At 35.1% G+C, this 18,413-nt stretch overlaps 3 protein-coding genes across 3 annotated transcripts in view; all 3 read right to left on the bottom strand.

Moving 5' to 3' along the window:
* Positions 1-13,386, bottom strand: part of LOC125816015 (probable inactive poly [ADP-ribose] polymerase SRO2) — a 103,665-nt gene extending 90,279 nt beyond the window's left edge. Inside the window, exon 1 of the mRNA XM_049495605.1 lies at positions 13,363-13,386. The gene's annotated coding sequence lies outside the window, so the exon portion shown is untranslated. The remainder of the gene's footprint in view (positions 1-13,362) is intronic.
* LOC125814020 (probable inactive poly [ADP-ribose] polymerase SRO2) lies at positions 12,599-13,140 on the bottom strand. Its single transcript, XM_049493495.1, has 2 exons — positions 13,079-13,140; positions 12,599-12,959 (listed from the first exon to the last, which is right to left on the bottom strand). The coding sequence occupies exons 1-2, from the start codon at positions 13,138-13,140 to the stop codon at positions 12,599-12,601; spliced, it is 423 nt and encodes a 140-aa protein (XP_049349452.1).
* Positions 13,387-15,088: 1,702 nt separating the features above from the next.
* LOC125814707 (transcription factor bHLH90) lies at positions 15,089-17,690 on the bottom strand. Its single transcript, XM_049494181.1, has 8 exons — positions 17,562-17,690; positions 17,113-17,298; positions 16,818-16,896; positions 16,657-16,725; positions 15,974-16,531; positions 15,665-15,889; positions 15,410-15,580; positions 15,089-15,249 (listed from the first exon to the last, which is right to left on the bottom strand). The coding sequence occupies exons 1-8, from the start codon at positions 17,651-17,653 to the stop codon at positions 15,184-15,186; spliced, it is 1,446 nt and encodes a 481-aa protein (XP_049350138.1). The 5' UTR covers positions 17,654-17,690; the 3' UTR covers positions 15,089-15,183.
* Positions 17,691-18,413: the final 723 nt, after the last annotated feature.

Here is an 18,413-nt window from a genome sequence, read left to right as displayed (position 1 = left end):
GCATTCGGACAGGGGATTTTATATCTGGGATATGAGTTAGTTTGGTAATTTGGTTGTGGAGCTTGGTAGTTCGGGGGGGTATTTTGGTAAAGTGGAGTTGGGGTTTGGTACATTGGGGGAGGAGTCTGGTAATTTGTCTGAACATTGGCACAGTTGGGGGCGACGTTCCGATAGTGATGAGATGGAGTTTGGTAAATTGGAGGGGGAGTTTGGTAAATGGGAGGAGGGGTATTTTGATAACTGGGGGGAGGATTATTTTGGTAATCAGCATGTGTATAACAAGCCGGGTACAAACTATGTGAAGGTCGAGAACGACCTTGGTATGATGAGGTTTTCCTTGGGGTCTTCTTCCCCTCATAGGAGATAGAGGACACATCCTCTCTTTTTTTCTTCAACAAACCTGAAGATCCGGGCGAGGCAGCAACATGGGAAATCTTCTCGGTTCTCAATCCATCTTCGATAGTCTCACCTACCTTAACTATCTCAGCAAATTTTGCTCCAACGAGCAACATGATTTTGTCATAATATTCGGGCTATTGCACCCGCACAAACACTTCGACGATTTCCTTTTCCGACATAGGAGGTCTAACTCTAGCTGCCTCCTTCCGCCATCTATATGCAAATTCTCTGTAACTTTCGGTTGGCTTTTGCTTCATCTTCTCCAAGGAGTAACGGTCAGGAACGATCTCCACATTGTAGGCGAATCGTTCGATGAAGTCCTTAGCCAGAGCATTCCAACAAGACCACTGTCTCGTTTCATGAGACGTAAACCACTCTAGAGCCTCTCCGCTCAAACTTCGGCTAAAAAGTCGCATTAACAAAGCTTCGTCTTTCCCAACTCCCACAAGTTGGTCACAGTAGGCCCTCAGGTGTGCTAAGGGGTTCCCTATTCCTCCGAAGATGTCAAATTTTGGCACCTTGAACCCTTCAGAGAGGTCCAAATTCTGATGAATGCACAGGTCTTCGTAACTCAACCCGGCGACCTCAGGAATGCAGTTCAACTCCTTCATGGATTTTCTGATTTCCTCATTCATATCTATCTTAGCGGTCTCTTCATTTGACCTCCACTCTCTCTCCCTCTCCTCATAGTGGTCGAGCTCCGAACCATGGGCGTCATGCTCATTGGGGACCGGTATTTGAAAAGTGGCTTTTTATGGTAGTGGTGGAGCAATAGAGGGACTCTGGCCATTTAAAGAGGCGTGATAGTTTTGGAGAAAAGTTTCAGGTTGGTATATTGGTTTTGGTGAAGGAAGGAAGTGTGTGGGTTATTAGCGTTTTGGCTGTGAGGGGGTAGGCCAATTTGGTGGTTTGCATTGGGGGGAGTAAGTGGTGTTTGGAGGTTAGTATTTTGAGGAGGGGTGGTGTTTGATAAGAGGTTAAGACATAGTGGGGGTTTTGGGTGGTAAGGTCAATGATGGAGGGATTACGAGCAGGGCTTAAAGGCGGGTTCTGAGCTTGTTCTACATTATGAGGGGGAATTTGAGATGGAGGTCTTCCGTCTGGTTGAGCATTGACAGCAAAAATCGGAGGAGGCAAATTGTTTTTCTCTGCATCTCGACCCTCATCTCAGCAATTTGTTGCATCAACTGCAGGATCAGTTCATTCTGATCAGCAAGGGCGGGTTGAGCCACCACGACATCAGTAAGGCTGATTTCTTCGTTGTTATCACCCATTGCTGCTTCTCCCTTTTGTGAACTTTGATTGGGGAAGGAATCTTTAGGACCTTTAGATCTAGTGAAATAAGGATGATCAGCCAGCTTATCGACACAGACCAGTTCTAACTACCTGTTGAGAAAACAACTCAAAGGCAAATATGTTAGTTTTGATTCGGCACAAATAATGCAAAATATCATATAGAAATCAGATAAACACATAAAAGTTGCTTTGTTTGAGAACATGCTAACCCACGAATAATGGGGACTGACTTTTGAACAAGCAGGAATTTGCTCATTTTTATGTTGAAGTTGGTGACTCAGAAAGGTTAAATTGCGTTAAGCTAAGGTCTTCTTGTTGCATCTCTGGGCATTTGTTGATCTGAACTCAATGTTTCATTGTAGAATGAAGGGAAAAAGAAAATTTTTAAAAGATAGGGGTCGGGCCTTGAAAGGCTGCCTACTTATCTCCCAAGGAGAATTCAGGCCCTACGTAATTCGAAAACAAAAGGAAATTTCATTTTCATTCATTCATTTCTTGAAGATTACAAGGAAAGTGAAAAGCAGACAATAAAGCTCCTAAAAGATAAAATGTGCCTCCACTCAGGCCATTCTTTTGCTAATTGTCGCATTAATCACGGGGGGTAAACTCATATGCTTCGAGGGTGGTTTTCTAATTCCCTTCCTTCCATCGTCCCTGAATAGGAGGCCTATAGACAATTTCCTCCCCAGTGTCTTCTTCAGTAGCTTCAGGTCTAGCGCCTTTGGGATCACTGTTGGTGGCCTCTTGGCTGAAGAAAGAGTGTTTTCCACGAGGCTTCTGAAGCATCACGGTTATATCTTTGAAGGCGTCGCGCTTTTTCCGCCCAGCAACTGTCTCTTCATCTATAACAACATATTTTGTCATCTTTGCTGCCAACTCCGCGTCTAGTGCCGCATTTGCTGCTCGTGCCACCGCGGTGGCGAACTCCACTTTTATTCTCATTTCTCTGGTTTCTTGGATCTCTTGTCTGAGCCGCTGTAATTTCATCCTCAAATCCTCCTCAGTTAGCTCTATGTCGATACTCTTGCCTTTTTCCATCTTAGCTGCAATTTTACCTTTCATGAGATGATAGAGTAGTGGCTTAGGATTCGGTAGTAGGATTTTATTTCTGACTGAGAAACTTAAGACTCATGGAATTTTGGTCGGACATTTTGGTTGTCACTTGTATTTGACATTTTTCAATTTTTGTATATATATATATTATTTTTTTTGACAAGGAGTGGGCTAAAATGTCCTCATTCAAAGCAATGTACCACACAAACAGTTAAACACACAAGTAAACAGGCAAATATCGCGTCCTAAACATGCATGTGACCCTTTTGTGCCAAGGGTAGGCCTAGCGAATTGAAGGATATATTGTGCCATTTAAAACAAATTGTTGCACCCCCAAAACAGAATTCATAAACAATAGAGAATTCATTACAAAGTTAAGCAAAGGGATACATCTTTTAGGGAAGGGATAAGTTGCAAATACAAAAACATCAAACCCACACATGGGAATAAGATTACTAAAATGCTTACAAGGAAAGTGAAAAGCAGACAATAAAGCTCCTAAAAGATAAAATGTGCCTCCACTCAGGCCATTCTTTTGCTAATTGTCGCATTAATCACGGGGGGTAAACTCATATGCTTCGAGGGTGGTTTTCTAATTCCCTTCCTTCCATCGTCCCTGAATAGGAGGCCTATAGACAATTTCCTCCCCAGTGTCTTCTTCAGTAGCTTCAGGTCTAGCGCCTTTGGGATCACTGTTGGTGGCCTCTTGGCTGAAGAAAGAGTGTTTTCCACGTGGCTTCTGAAGCATCACGGTTATATCTTTGAAGGCGTCGCGCTTTTTCCGCCCAGCAACTGTCTCTTCATCTATAACAACATATTTTGTCATCTTTGCTGCCAACTCCGCGTCTAGTGCCGCATTTGCTGCTCGTGCCACCGCGGTGGCGAACTCCACTTTTATTCTCATTTCTCTGGTTTCTTGGATCTCTTGTCTGAGCCGCTGTAATTTCATCCTCAAATCCTCCTCAGTTAGCTCTATGTCGATACTCTTGCCTTTTTCCATCTTAGCTGCAATTTTACCTTTCATGAGATGATAGAGTAGTGGCTTAGGATTCGGTAGTAGGATTTTATTTCTGACTGAGAAACTTAAGACTCATGGAATTTTGGTCGGACATTTTGGTTGTCACTTGTATTTGACATTTTTCAATTTTTGTATATATATATATTATTTTTTTTGACAAGGAGTGGGCTAAAATGTCCTCATTCAAAGCAATGTACCACACAAACAGTTAAACACACAAGTAAACAGGCAAATATCGCGTCCTAAACATGCATGTGACCCTTTTGTACCAAGGGTAGGCCTAGCGAATTGAAGGATATATTGTGCCATTTAAAACAAATTGTTGCACCCCCAAAACAGAATTCATAAACAATAGAGAATTCATTACAAAGTTAAGCAAAGGGATACATCTTTTAGGGAAGGGATAAGTTGCAAATACAAAAACATCAAACCCACGCATGGGAATAAGATAACTAAAATGCTGAAGGACCTGCTCCTCCTCTTGCTTTTTCCACTTCTTCACGAATGAGAAACTTGATGGTTATCACATGCGGCTCAGCAAACACAGCTTTGGAAGACATTGACATGCCCTGGAGGGTGTTAAGCTGATCATCCAAGTTCAAGTCCAAACGTATTAGGCAGGATCTCGCGTCAGCTAACTCTTGCGTGGCAAAGGATAATGCCCTTTGGCTTTCATATTCTCTATGCTGGAACTCTTGTTCCCTACGCAGATATTCTTGCTCCCTACGTTGAAACTTTTGCTCTCTTCGGTCCCATTCCTGCTGAAAATGGTAGGCTTGGATTTGGAGCCTTACTTGGACATCTTCAATCTGTCGGCCCGTGCGTGGCGTCGGGCCAAGTGTACCGCACAGATCATCCTGCAACCATTTTTTGTAATCGTCCACATACCCGACTTCATATCTATTTTTCTGCCATGCTCTCTTTTAGGTTGACCCGTCCAGCCCATTCTTGACAAATATCCTTGGCGTGAGGTATCTTGTCGCACCCGTTGTAGTCAAAGACGTAGCGGCTAGTGTCTCCTTTGAAAGGTAGAATTAATCTGTCTTTAGCCGAATTGTCGCATTACCCTGCTGGGATTGTAAGGTCATACCCCTCTAATGCCAGGAAGGATTAGGAAAGGACATTTAGCCCCCTGAATAGCTATTCTTTCTGACATGAAATCTTGAAACATCCATTGTACGTTTCCATTTTTTATGTCGTGGAAGACCTTAGCCCATGCTTCCCTAGTGCTGTGGATCTTGAACCTGTTGATGCTCAAATGAAACTCGTAATGGTCAAGGTGGCTTTCTTTTTGTGGTTCAGCCAATTTTTGTTTCTGAGTCTCGTATGTATTCACTAGATGTTTAGACATCCACCACTGTAGCAAGATATTACAACCTTGAAAAAATGAAAATCCGTTTTTACATTGACCCAAAGATCGGTAGATGTCAGCCAGAATGATCGGAGCTAGGTTGAAGTATTTCTTAACTTGTCCTTTCTTACCAACACCCTCGAAGATGGCGTGTGTAACCATGACAATCCGAGTGTCAATATCATTCCCTTTGCCTTGAGGGAATACCAGCGTCCCTAAGAGGCATAGGGCAAATGCTAGAGTTTGAGTTTGATTCCAACTACTATGACTGTGAAACTCATTTGGAAAATTCTTATAATAACTCTCATGACCCCATCGTTCATAGAATTTCACAAATGGAATACTCGGGGTGTCTAGCCAGTCTGCATTTAGCAATAACATGTTTTTCAGTTCTGTGCTGGTTGCCTTATCTGGTAGCAAAATGTGATGATCTGGATGTTTTTTCCTTTTCTGGCACGTTCCGACGTTGTCTAGGCAATCTTTGATTTCTTCAATAGTTGGTGTCATTTCAACATCTCTGAAGCGAAACACCATCCTCTCATCGTCCCAAAATCGAGTGACCACCTCAATGAACTTAGGCCAGACTCTGAGATTCATTATTGACGGGAGGTGACCTAAGTGAATGGAGAGTTTTTTTTTCTGATATGCATTGAGATTATACCACCATACACGGAAGAGGTTTGGCGTCTCGGTGACCATTTTGAAACTCAAGTGTTGCTTAGTCATCTACAAAAACATACAAATAATTAGATACCCCCCCAAACCTAAGACACAACACTTTGTCAAATAGCGCATACATCCTTCAAACACATAAGTATGAGCGTCCGTTCGGGCCGTGGGCCCTTTGGACTCAAGGTGGTCTTTCTAATGGACCTGACACGCCTTGGGTATTGGGTCATCTTAGGCCAATGCGCTAAATTTCAGGGATTTGGTCTTGCTCTATCCTAGTATGACTAAGATTGGGTTTTCTTTAAAGTGGATTGGTGACCCAAGCGGACTACTTGGGCTGAGACAATTAACGACCATTGACTATCTAGTAGCCAACTACATTCGTCAGGGTGTTCCGAGAACAATTTGGTTAACGAACGACTGCGGCCTGCATAATCGTCCTTTAAGTGAAAAGAAAAAAAAATGTCATTTGACGGAATAAATGATATGCATGCAATGACAGTTGATATCACAATTTAAGCAAATAAGACACATTTGAGGTAAAACAATTCAACAAATATTAGCAAATAGTCAAAAAGAGTCAAGTCATTATGGTTAGAACCTAATTGAATCCCCAGCGGAAGTCGCCATTTCTGTTGTGCCGTAATTTAACTATTTCTAGAAAAATCACCTTTTGAAATGTTCTAAGTATAAAACAATTTGAGAAAAAATACTTAGAAAAGAGTCGCCACTTAATTTTTTTAAAAGAAATTAAGAAAACTTATAATTTTCAAAGATTTAAACAGAAAAAATCATTTGAAAATACCAAAGAGGGTTCGGTGTTCAATTTACATTTCGAGAAGGGTTTAAGCATTCGAAGTGCCCGCTAACATGCGGTTGACCTACAACTTGACTAAAATATATTTGACTATTTTTTAGAAAAAATGTGATTTAGCATAAGAATAATAATTTACAATATTTGGTTGACTTTGAGAAAAATAGTTAAATAAATGACACGCCTTTATTTCATTTTTTATTTTTTAGAGAAAGATATCCAAAATAAAACATTTGAGTCGAAATACAAATGATTAGAATATTAATAAAACTAGATTAATTAGAATTTCTTTAATTCATTTTCGAAATAAATAATTTAAGCCAATAAAATTGAGCATGAAAATCATTTTTTAATTAATTGAAGAATGAAAGCAAAGTTTTGACTAATCCTTTTTTGGGAAAATGACCAAGTAAAGAATATATATATTTATACATTTATATATATATACTATTTTTTATTTTTTTATTTTTTTTAGTTTACTTGAGGAATAAATACTTTGACCCTTTAAACCAATTTTAAACGAGTAAAAAGTGATTGAGTGGGAGACATTAAAGAATATGTTGTTTTATTTTCTATTTTATTTTTTAGAACAAAAGATTTAACTTAAAACTGTATAATTTGGCCAACATATTTAATTAATAAAATAGATAAAATAAATATAAAAAAAAAAAAAAGTTAACCAACACAAAGGAAATAACTTATCTTTTGGGGAATCTAATTAAAAATTATAAAGTTAGAGTTAAATAACAAACAATAAATAATCACAATTAAATAATTAAAGAGTAAGAGAGAAATTGAATTTGGGCCTCCTTTTGGGCCAAATTTGTTGGAATTTTTGGGCTTAACCCAATTCCCGTTTTTGGTATACAGCTGATGTATATCAGTATATATCAGCGTGTACATAGGCTCTTTTCATGTATCTCTTGCTTCCGAACACCTATATTTCACCTCATCCTTGTATTTTTGCGTTTTTGACCTATATATAAGTATATACAACTGTATATAGCGTATATTGAACGTATATTGTCCATCTTAGGACTTCTGGAAGCCTGTATCTGGGTTTCCAGCCCTGTATTTCCGTTCTATTGCTTTGGCTGACCCGATAAGGGGTAAGGTTGGGCCTTTGGACCAACGAGGAGATGCAAGGATAGGAAATGAGATCCAAAATGGACTCGGGGCAGATTTCACATGCAAAGAAAGAGTGATAAGGGGGTTAGTCCGACGCATATCTAGCAAAATAATTCAAAACAAAATTAAAAAAAAAAACTCAACTATAATGCCATTGTAAAAGAAAATCACAAGGCAATGCTTTTGGATTAAGAAAAATGTATCAGTAGCTAATCCAAGGTTGATTGTCCTTGATTACAGATATTGGCAAATGCATATTAAAAGAAAATTAATACCATATAAATGATTTAAGAGAGTTTGGCATGGAGAGACATTTATTACAATGAAAAAAAGCTAAAACTAAAATAAGGAAATGGAAAGCAACTTTGTCATTTTCATACACTATCCAAAGTAAGAAATAAAAGGAAAACGAAGAGGCCATAAACAGAGGCAGAATTGTAGCAAGCTTATCACTTACAAATTGATGTTCTTAAACAAATTGGTGTGATAACCACGTTGAGAGCCTCTAAGTCCAACGGTTAAGCACATAGATCAATGTAGTCTTAGCACATATTTAGATAACTATCACATTTTTGCAGCCTAATAATCTAAATTAAACCAGATACTGGGCATCTAATTTAAAGCTCACGGTTAGGCATTCGGTTAAAGGAAAACGAGTGTTGGAACGAGCCAAGGTTTGGAAGGCAATAAAATCTCGTCCTTGACCTTAAGTCCACTACGAGTAGCAAGTGATTTTTGATGGGAATCTAAATGAAACAGAGACAACACAAGCTCAATTCTAACATGACACATTGGACCATAAGATTGTAACAAGACTCAAATGAAGAGGAAAGGAAATTATCAAATCCAGTAACATAATAAACAACATGCTACTGCCACAACTACTGATTCTGAGACTGCTGTGATTTTAAAGACAATAACAAATAACAGCCCACAACAAACAGAGGGACGGACACTTGGGTAGGACAATGCAAACACGATAATATGTTCGACTCGGTAGATTCAGGTGTACAACAACAGAGACATACTAGCAACTTGTTAAGACCGAAACGAGTTTAAACCAAGAAAAATTGAGCTATGAGACTAAACATTTGGAAGGATTCGCACTATTTTAACTACATTTGAATGCTAAGACGACAAGAACGATCGATCAAGTCGACGAGGAAAAATAGGATAAAGCTTAAATCACAAAGCCGCAAAGCCGCAAAGTTCAAAATTCTATTTTATTTTATTTTTTTATTTTTTATGAAACTATGAAAGAATCAGTGAGAAATAGCTTGATAAAGTAGCTTCTAATCACAATACATGAGCTATAGCAATAGATAAGAAAAAATAAAGACCATCTTAATTAGTAATATCTCATCAACAAACAACTCACAATACTATATCATTTGAAAAAATGCTACAAACCAACAATGAACTGTCCCAAAATAATGATCCATTAAGTGGAAAACAAAATAGAACATACATCATTCGAAAGGAAAACGAGAGGCCAGAATAGGGACATTACCTTCTACGGAGCAACGAGACTAGGACAAACGAGCTGAGAGCAGCGACTCTTCTACCACGAAATCTCAATATGAACAGCGAGCCAAAAGAATCTGAGTGGCGAACCCTTTTGGAACTCATAATTAGAGAGCTAAATATAAAATTCGCAAGTGTAAAACCACTATTGCCCAAGAATCGAACTCCAAAAATTTTTCCTCTTTTCTTTTTAGTGATTGAAAGAGGGAATATATAGAAGAAGAAAAATCGTTTTTTTTGGGGGGGGGGGGGGGGGGGAATCCATTGAGAATTCAAACAACAATTTCAATCCCCTCCGCTATTTTCGAAACCACAGTAATGGAGATGGGAAAAAGCTGATTTTCGTGAAAAGGGGGGAAAGGGGATGTGAGGGTTTGACGTTGAGGCTGCTAGGGTATGGGTTCTGCAGGGTAGTTGGGCGAGACTTACGAATTTGCAGCGCAATTTCCGCTGGGATTTCGTCTGGCGTCTGGTTTCGTGAAGAAGAAGAGTAGCAGGGGTCCGTTAGTGTACTGTATTGGTGATGGGTATTTGTTTAAATGGGTTTCTTTTGTGAAGGGAAACAATAAATGGGTCGGGTCAGTTATCAAGAGTGGGCTGGGAATGGAATGGGGTTGTTGGAAATTTGAATTGGAACGTTGGGTGGGCTGGGAATAAGGCTATGGGTCGCCTGAAATTATTGAGTGAAGGGCCCAAACATAAAGTCTTTGGTGGGTTTAAACTTTAAAGTGAGGTATAACTAATTGAATTAACAACCTAGCTAAATAGAATTTAATTTGCAAATTCGGCTAAAATTTAAATAGGACGAATTAGTATAATTAATTAATGAGTTTCTTAATTCTAACGAAATAAAATAATTAACTCAATATACTAATGACTCAAAATGTAAACTATTAATTTAGACAAAATTAATTAAAATACTCACTAAAATTAAAATCTTTTTTGTGATGATTTTCGAAATGTTTATAAAATATACTAATTATATACGAAATTATATATAACATATATGTTAATTTAAAATTACAAAAAGTGACAAACTATTTAAAATAACTTGGAAACTATAATTATTATCATATATATATATATATATATATATTTAGAGAGAGAAAGAGAGAGAGAGAGATATTTTGAAACTTTATAAAACTAATTATTTTAAATCGTTTGAAATTGAAGAAACTCGAAATGATTAATTTATATTGTGGAGGTACAAAATTGGGTGTCAACACAAGGAAAAATATTTGGTGAACAAATTGTAACAAATCATTCATCAATTCACACTTCTATTTTTCTCCTACAATTTTCATGCATGCATACATACATACATACATATATATCATCATATTATATATATTCAAAGTGCAAAGTTGAATTATCATTATTTTTACCCTTGCACTAAATAAAAAAGCTACAAATTTTTTTAATTAAATAAGTATTACGTAAATAGTAATCATACCATATCATATTATATCTATGACATCCAACTTTCAAAAAGTGGGTATTTAGTATTTAGGTATTAGTATAATAATATTAATCATCTATACTTTTAGAAAATATTAATCATCTATGCCATCATACTAAAAAAAGCTCAAATATGCGATCCAACTTTTAGAAAATGCTCATTTATGTAATCCGTTAAAAGTTTGGCTCATCTATACTATTCGGTTAACAATATAATGACATGAATGAACCTTTTCTCAAACGGATATAGCATAGACGAACCAAATTTTTAACGGATGACATTAATAAGCCTTTTCTAAAAATTCGATAACATATTTGAGCCTTTCCCATAAAAGAATACAAGGAACAAAAACGTTATTCCATGATTATGTGATTTGTTTTCGTTTATTTCAACAGATTTTAATATTGAGTTAATTGAATTAATTAAGAAACCAGATGTCAAATATTTCTAAAGCAATATGATCCAATGTATTCAAATAATTAGTCACAGATCACAAATTCAATATATAATTAATATTATTCAGCACATTACGCAAGTTTCTTTTTAATATGATCTGTACATCGATTAAATACTATACTAATTTAGAAATTAAAAAAAAACTTGTTGTAATAGAAAAATCAAGGGAAAAAATTATTTTCACACTTGACAAACTCCGCCATCATGATATCGTTAGCAACTTGATCACGTCGTTCTCACGAAATCAACAAGCTCTTTCCTCCAATTTGCAACTAAACATTATATAAGCGATGAAATTAGAAAAGCAAAAAGAAAAAAAAATCGATGATATCTTACAAAAAATAAGAAAAAATATTTACATGGTTGTTTAAAGGCCATTAATTAATGCACCAAGTTATTTAAATAAAATATATGTAGGAAGTTGTACCTTAAATAGTAGTATTTGAATACAATTTCATGACAGCTCTTAACGACGTATCTCCAGCTATTTGCCTCAATTTTCGAAGTAGTACTAATTTTGTGATCTTATTTTTCTATACATTAAAAGACATCACATAATTAATTACATAGAATAATAATAAATTAAAAATTTTACTCACACAAAATTGGATAATTAAAAAAAAAAAGTCACCTGAAAATCTTCATAGTATTTTGAGATCAAAACCATTCTTGATGGATGTAAATATTTGGAAAGCACATGCAATAAATCATGAAACTTTATACGAGAATTCGACTTCGGAAAAATCTTCTTGATTTTCGAAGAAGCACCTAAGAAAATAAACAAAAATAATAATATATCATCCTTCAATCTCGTATACTAAGAGGGGTCTATCGTTCGATAGCTAGTTAGACAATTATGCAGTATTTGATATCCGCATAATTCACATTCAAATCCGCTACCAAACGATAGACCCTATACTTTATATGACATAAAACAAAATTATAAATCTTGAATTGCTTACCTAATAAGCAACTAGGACATCTAAAACTTACTACAAAATTTGGTAAAATATGAGAATTCATATTAGAAGGCCAAATTATGTATGTTTTAGGAGCCAAATAATTGTCAACCCCAGAGTCAAAATCTTGACAAGTTGGCCGAAATTGTTTGGATGAAGCTTCAATTACTTCTGTATTTCCTAATATTACTCTGCAAAGTAACATATGCCTTAATCCATTCTCATCTTCCAATGCCGATAATACCCTTCAACACAACAAAAATAAAATAAAAATAATTAATTAATCTCAGATATTGTTTGACTTGACATAAAATTTAAAAAGAAAAGTTATTTTTAAATTTTATCCTCTAAAATAATGTGTGAATAAAAATCATTTCATCAAAAGCAATCATATGACATTCATTTTTTGTTCGCAAACTAAAAACAAAATTGTGACACATAAATTGAAACAGAATACTAAATGTTTCATTGCTTACCCGTGGATATTTGCAGGATAAAGATGAACACCAATACCAAAACATCCTCCAGATTTTGGTTCAGTAATTGTAGAAAATCCATGTGAAATAATATTACAAATTTCATCTTTGGAAGAACCAAACCAAGCATATTTAATATTAGCATTTCCACCACATTTCTTCCGCATTGCTTCGGAATAAATATGAAAACTTTCTAACCTCGCTTGCCCCAATATAGTTGAACATGAATTCTTATGTATACCCACAATTTCAACTTCCTTTCCTAAATGCCCCATTCCACTAAGAAAGCCCGCCTTAATTAACTCATGTTCTTTGTTACGTTCCTCTAGTTCGATCATCCCATTTCTCTTGAACGACCTGATAATACAATCGAATCAAAACAATTATTTATACGCGAACAATTACTAAAATTTTGAGTATCATATGATAATGTAGAAGTTGAATTAATGAAAATAAATTTTGAATTCGTCTCTGACCTGAAGGAATTATGTAATGTTGGACTAGGAGACTCAACTTCTGAATCGAAAGAGAGTAACATTTTTTTATTTTCTATTGTCATGGAAACTTGATCATTATGATCTCCAAATTGATCCATCTAAAAAGTAAGTAAGAAAATAGAAAAATGAATTTAGATAAATAGTTGGAGAAACTTAGGCTCTAAGAAAGTGTTATAATTCCATTTATTACAAGACTTAAAAGAAAGCCAAAAAAAAAGGTGAGAAAAGGGAGATAAAGAAGAGGGGAAAAGGAGAAATCTGACCTCAGATTTGGAAGTTTTTGTCAACTTTTGTTGTAAAGAAATAATTTATAGTAAAAAGAAGTGAAGGATTTTATTTAATTTTAATATTTATATATGTGGAAAGAGAGGAATGTGTCTGTGTTAAGGAAGAGAAAAATCGACTTAAATTATTGTTTTAATTTTGCTAGGAGTATATTATTCAATTGTCCAATTGACTTTTCAAATTATAATTTCTCGATGTTGTTCGTTTTGTGTGTTCACATGATACGAAACTTGTTAATTAATTCAATAGTTACGTGTTAGCAAGTAACTAGTACGTACTAATATAGATAACTATATTTATAAATGTTTGGTTTTAAAAAGTATGAATAGAAAACTGAGATTTGTGATTTTTTCTTAGGAGTTGTGATTTTTCTGAAGAGTTCACACTTTTTTTTTGAAGGGGTGCGATTTTTTGGAAAGATTGTGACTTTTCCAAAAGATTGTGAATTTTCCAAAAAGTTGTGATTTTTTCAAAGTGTTATGACTTTTTCGATAAGACACAATAAACACTTGTTCATACTATTTTTTGTTGACTATAAATAGAGGAGTCTCTTCTCAGTTTTAAACAACGGATTTTCTGAACTATTCTTGTTCTGCATATATAAATTCTACTGTTTGATTTTGAAAATATACTTTGAAGTTTGTTATTTCTTATAAAGTTTTGCAAAATTATTGTTCTAAGTATCTTAGTAATACAGATCGACAACAATAAATACTTTTCAATTTAGTGATGAAGTTATTTATCAGAAAACACTACAATTGAATTTATATGAGATCAAGAATACGAATCTCAGTTTTACTCGTTAAATTTGGATTATTAGCCACTAATTGTATTAGATAACGCAAGTAAAAACGAGATAAAAATAATAATGTTATTATAGAAAGTCGTGTTAAGCATTTAATTAGCTCCGATGATGAATGATTGTACTGGATCCGAGAGTTGCTATTATATTCCTTGGGATCAACACCTTTACAATAAGGTAAAAATTATTATTTATAGGTTATAAAGGCCATATATTAATCAATAAAAAAATCTCCATTCGAGCTCTATGGTTATTATATCATTTCTTGCGATGTTGTGTATGCATCTGTTTTTCATTCAATTTATAAATATATGTCATGCATCTTTTAATTTAGCGTAAATATCACATGCATGTGAAGCAATTAATCCAAAAGAACCTTTTCAATAATCGCGCTTATTACTTCGAAAGTAAGCTTAATTTACTTTATCCAGCAATCCTAAATGTCAAAAGAAATTTAATTGTCAAACAAGAACTTTGTCTTCTTTTGGATGTTTTAAATTTGCACCTCGGTTTTATTTGACTAGAAATTTGACTTTATGAGTCCTGCTTAACACTTTATTATTAAGAAAAGTTAATTAAAAATAAAGTATTAAGTAACTTTAATAAGGGCAATTTGATAAACATAATAAACTCTTTCGTTATTTCCTAAATTTTGTGCCTGATTTAACAATATCACAAAAATTAGGACAGAAAGTGTATTAATTATTATGATTAAGTGTAAAACTTGGATGAAAATATTGATTAGTTAACAATGTGATTCACATGTATTATGTATTCATTCGATTAATATAAACGTGAGATTCTTCGAACACCCGAAGATTCTTAAATTCTAGATTTTTTAATTCATATAATAAGTTCACAACAAGTTGAGACCATCCTCTATCTTTTTACATAGTCAATTGATTGATTGGTTTCTGCAAGCTAAGTAGCTAATAACTAAGTCAAATGATTGACAAACTAAACAGTTAATATATGATTCAACAAAAGATATATATGTTCAACTTGTCAGCTCAATTAGTGAAGATCTCAGTTTCTGTGCATCAAGAACTCTGTCCACATTTGCCTGCAAGAAGCAAGTAGATGTCAAAATGCATGGAAAACATCCATGTCGGATCCTTCAAATGTTAATGTTACGCTTTATTTTTTTTGGAGGATCCGAAATAAGTACAATAACATTTATGAAGGATTAACGGAGACTAGCATAAGAAGAGATTGAAATTTACCTCTACTATGTAAACGCTCACGATCTCCCCTCCAGACGTGGTACAACTCACATTTACTAGCTCAAGTCCTAAGTAATTCATGGCCTCCATCAACCGCGTAAATCCACCAGGTTTATGTGATCCAGAAACCTTCAACAAGAACTCTCTTGCACCAATTTGATTCACTTCCACCTGCAATGCAAAATATCAAGGAGACTCTAAGGCACCTGTAAAGCAATAGAAAGAAACAGAAAGAAATCGAGCAACGTCCAGCACCTCCATTCTCGTCCTATCAGTTGTATTAACTGAAAATTGTGTTTTCTCATTTGTTTGTCCGGTAACTTTGGACATTTCAGTCATGTCTGATAGGACCATTTCAGGAGTTTCATTGTTGGTAACTTCCGCTTCTATTTTGTTGAGCTCAGTTTCATACAACTTTACTTTTTCTTGCAGTTCATTTATATAGTCAATTGCGTCTCCAAGTATTGCAACTTTGTCCATCTGAAAGAAATCAAGCAAGGATAGTGTCAAAACTTTGAATGACATATAGACGTAAAATATAAGATGAGTAGCTTTATTAGCAACCTTAGTGATGTTGGGAACTAAAGCTCGAAGAGTAAAAAGACCATCTTTGATTCTGTTCCTTCGTTTTCTCTCTGTGACAAGATTCTTTGACTGATAAGGTCCCTTTTGCCTTTTCTTACCCATACCGAACATATCTCCTGCTACTATATAGTTTTCTTGTTTCCAAGGAAAAGTAGTGTCTTCCATTCTTGACAAGTTTCCACTGCACTGAAGTTCCGTGTGCTCAAAATACCCTTCAGTAGATTGACTTAAAGGTACATTGCGCGATAAATGGTCAGGAGGTGAATGACACAATGTAAGTTCATTTGAAGGAATGGAACCTGTCGATGATCCTTGAATGCTGGGATTAGCACTAGATTCAGATACTTGAGAAATATGAGGTGCACTTGAAGGAAAACTTGTGGCATATTGCAGGAGAGGAGCACAAAAGTTCGATTTCTCATAGGGAAAGAAATCAAGAATTTGATCTTCTTTCTGTGCTACGGAACTATTGGCTTCTTCTGAACCAAGTTTGAAGCGATTGATAATGAAATTAATTGTCTTCTGATCTTTATATATCTGTTCAATGCAAATTAATGTAAAGTAAGTAGTTAAGTCTTTCAGTTCAGTGCATATTGATGGCCAATTTACTACTTAACAAACAACTTATCTAACATTATCAGAGAATAGAGAATGATTGTTACCATCTTTGAATTGTAAAGCTCAACCAGTCCACCAGCAACCGGAATCAATACCAGGGTACCCTTTAAATCCTGCAACGAGTCGCTGAATTCAGTTTAAAACACAGCTCTCAAATTAATCTTGAGAGTTCAGTAAAGACTTCAACTTTCAGAGTTATACTAACATGTGACAAATTTGAATTGGAAATCTCAGCATGATTAATCCACTTTGGTTCATTTGATGTTACAACCTCTGCCTGAATCCTGTTTTCGCATATGTTCAAGTTAGTTTGTATAGTCATGCCTTTTATAGTACATATGTTTAAACAAATCGAATTCAAGTACAACAACAACATACACAATGTAGTCCCACAAGTGGTGTGTACGCAGACCTTACTCCTACCTACTATTTCCCATAGAGCCTCGGCTCAAAGGAAGCAAAAACACAACATTTATAAATAAAGGGAAATGGAAACATACCCTGAATAAAGGGAAATAGAATGAGGAAAATGAGCTAAAACCTCACAAGCCTTTGTTCTAATAGGATGCTGCACTTGAATATCTCTACACAGAGAACTAAATTTCTGTTTTCCTCCATTTTCTCTCTTAACATTGACATCAACTCCATTAGCTCCAGAACAGCAACATCCCATCCATTCTATAAACCTAAACACCACAAACACAAAATAAGTCACACACACATACACTCAAACACCATATGGACAAAAAAAAATCAATTTTCAAGAATGGACAGAGCCAGAAAGTACTCTCTGCATTTTAGATATCGAGAATCCTAACAATAACATAAATTGCACTAGTGGAGTCTCGTGGAAGTATTGAGGTTGTTTTCGAAAGACCTAACCTTGAGTATGACAAATCAAAGTAATTGCAAGAATTGTAGGAAGACTTAAAAAAGAAAAACATTTTACCTTGAAGGGTCATCACCAAACTTCCAAACAACACAATATTCCCAATTCTTGGAATCAACAAGTGGTCTTAACCATTCTAATGCTTTTTCCATAGCTAATAGTAAGTTGAGTTATTTTCTTGAAATTTGAATACTACAAACAAGACAAGTCAGAAATATGGATGTGTCTTTATTTAGACAAACGACAGTTATAACCAATATTATTATTTTTTTTGTGAGATGGGATATCCAATAATCAGCACAACAATCTTTGTCAGAGGCTTCTGATGGCCCCTCTCTGTAACATACAGACAGAATAGTACCTTGGGGTAAATGTTGACTGAAGACTCTTAAGAGTCCCACAGTTGCATTCTGATTTTTAGAATATTTTGATCAGAAAAATGGTTTGTTTTTTTGGTTCGTGTGTTTGGTATTCATATTGAACTTCGATTAATTTAGACTCGTGTCGGATAGAGTTAATTTAGGCGAAACACTCCCTATTAGTGATTTTCTAATATTCAACCCTCAAAATTGAAACTTATGATTAACTTAGAAGTAGTCTCATTCGCTACATCACATCAACATCCATGTTAATTTCAGGCATTATTGTAACAAAGTCATGAAATTACTTTTTGTCATTTTAAAATAATTGAACTATGTGTGAATTGCTCTTAAAATATAAATTATGTCAAATTTTCTACCTTAGTTATGAGTTATGACAAGTCGCTCACCACACATGTCACGCAGCAAATTTCATATTAAGGAAAAAGATTGCAACGTGTAAAAATTTGACTACTCATAATTAAATAAAAGATAAATTAATAAAAACATTTAATAATCTTATTTCTTTTTCTAACATGTATTTTATTCGAGA

This window comes from Solanum verrucosum, unplaced genomic scaffold (assembly GCF_900185275.1).
Source record: "Solanum verrucosum unplaced genomic scaffold, falcon-dt-bn FXZP01000085.1, whole genome shotgun sequence".
Lineage (NCBI taxonomy): Eukaryota > Viridiplantae > Streptophyta > Magnoliopsida > Solanales > Solanaceae > Solanum > Solanum verrucosum.
Note: the sequence above shows the minus strand (reverse complement) of the source record. Positions and strands in the feature narration are given on the sequence as shown.

Excerpts from the sequence above, each read along its gene's own strand:
- LOC125814020 (XM_049493495.1), bottom strand. The coding sequence starts at position 13,140 with ATGTTACTCTCTTTCGATTCAGAAGTTGAGTCTCCTAGTCCAACATTA. Across the intron at positions 12,960-13,078 it reads ACATTACATAATTCCTTCAG|GTCGTTCAAGAGAAATGGGA; the intron begins GTCAGAGACGAA and ends TTGTATTATCAG.
- LOC125814707 (XM_049494181.1), bottom strand. The coding sequence starts at position 17,653 with ATGGAAAAAGCATTAGAATGGTTAAGACCACTTGTTGATTCCAAGAAT. Across the intron at positions 16,897-17,112 it reads TCTATTTCCCTTTATTCAGG|GATTCAGGCAGAGGTTGTAA; the intron begins GTATGTTTCCAT and ends ATGCGAAAACAG. Across the intron at positions 16,726-16,817 it reads CCAATTCAAATTTGTCACAT|GATTTAAAGGGTACCCTGGT; the intron begins GTTAGTATAACT and ends GACTCGTTGCAG.